Consider the following 1501-nt stretch of genomic DNA (forward strand, 5'->3'; position numbering starts at 1 on the left):
CATGTCTGTTCAATCTCTGCCCATCCTTCAAAGACTTCAGTCATTGTTTAATTTATACCACACAACAACTTTTTATTTTTGATTTCACCCATTGTTGTGGCATTTTAAAAGCAGGTAAATAAGCAAGAACTTCTTAATAACCAGGTAAAGAAGAACCTGTTTTAATATGATTTCCCCTTCATAACCTTCTCTTCCCCTAGCTAACATCTGGACTTGTACCTTACTCACACAGTTGTTGGTTTTCTTCCTCTCTGTAACATACTTATCTTGTAATATCATGCATTAAATATGCTTATCTGTTTGTATCTTCTCCTACTAGATTGTAAGCCCCAAGAGGGCATGGATAGGGTCTTATTTAATTTTATGCCTAGCACAATGAAGTCCCTCCTCTCCCTCTGTCCTCTATAGTCCACACAGGCCAAAAGAAGTTTGTCATTCAGTATGAAATGGGAACACTGCTCACTTCTGACAGCAAATGAACAAATCAACATAGCTAGAGAGCACCAAGGGGTGGGGGAAGGAGGAATATTATGTTATGTTAAAAAACATTCCCTTCACCTTGCTCTCCCTACACAGCCAGCTCTCGCAAGCTCTGAACAAGGTCAGCCCGTTCACATGCCGAGAGACTGGGCGTGTGCGATTGGTGACCCCAAAGCATCTTTTGCTTTATGTACAATGTGATTCTGAGAGTCAGTGAAGGTTAATTCTGTCTGCCACAAGGTTGTTGGGCCACTTATTATTATTATTATTTTTTTTAGTATGTTCAAATCATCATGTGAGAAGGGCTCAGCATTGGTGTGGAACTTCATCTTCTTCCTGAGGGAGGGGAGGTATCTGGAGGAGCCACAGACATCCCTTCTCTCTGCCTTATATTCATCAACTTTTGGGTATTCTGTCCAGTCTGAATCTGCCAGGCTGTCTGACTGGCTGGCTGCTTGCAAGAAGCTGAGCCTTCTTACCGAGAACTCAAGTATCACGTACAGAGAAGCATCCATCAGTTATAATTGATTGGCACTATCCAAAGGCATGCACCCAACGGAAACAGCCCCTACTTTGCGCCCTATTCCCACCCCCAGCCCCTCATCCTGGAGGTCGGTACTGGGAAGGAAGGTACAGGATGCAGGCTTATACATTCAATAGCTAGACATCTTCCTATTTTTAGTAGGAGGTTTACTCACCCATCGCAGCTGATGATCTAAAAAATGAGATAGCACAGAGTAGCCAAGCTCTAAACGTGAGGTTCCGTCCCCTGGAGCTACCAAGCTGCGAAGAAGGAGAATATCTTTATAGCTTGCTAAAGCCGGGCAGCTCCCAGCTCCCTCTAACTCCCTTCTCTATCTCCTGTCCCCTCTCTGGCCCCCACCCCCACCCTTTCTTTCTTCCTCTCTCCCTCCTCCTCTCTCTCCCTCTTTTTTTCCCTCTCTCAGTCTTTCTCTTGGTGACCCTGATCTCTGAACTAATTCAATCCCCTCTAATTACTTAATCCTTCTATTGTGGCTTG

At 44.4% G+C, this 1501-nt stretch overlaps 1 protein-coding gene across 1 annotated transcript in view; it reads right to left on the minus strand.

Annotated features, from left to right (window-relative positions):
* LOC110201591 (rap1 GTPase-GDP dissociation stimulator 1-like) overlaps positions 1 to 1272 on the minus strand; it is a gene marked incomplete at its 5' end in the record, with an annotated part of 77249 nt that extends 75977 nt beyond the window's left edge. Inside the window, one exon of the mRNA XM_020977358.2 lies at positions 1179 to 1272. Coding sequence (XP_020833017.2) covers positions 1179 to 1272 — 94 coding nt within the window. The remainder of the gene's footprint in view (positions 1 to 1178) is intronic.
* Between the last annotated feature and the right edge of the window lie 229 nt (positions 1273 to 1501).

This window comes from Phascolarctos cinereus, unplaced genomic scaffold (assembly GCF_003287225.1).
Source record: "Phascolarctos cinereus isolate Bilbo 61053 unplaced genomic scaffold, phaCin_HiC Scaffold_3;HRSCAF=262, whole genome shotgun sequence".
Lineage (NCBI taxonomy): Eukaryota > Metazoa > Chordata > Mammalia > Diprotodontia > Phascolarctidae > Phascolarctos > Phascolarctos cinereus.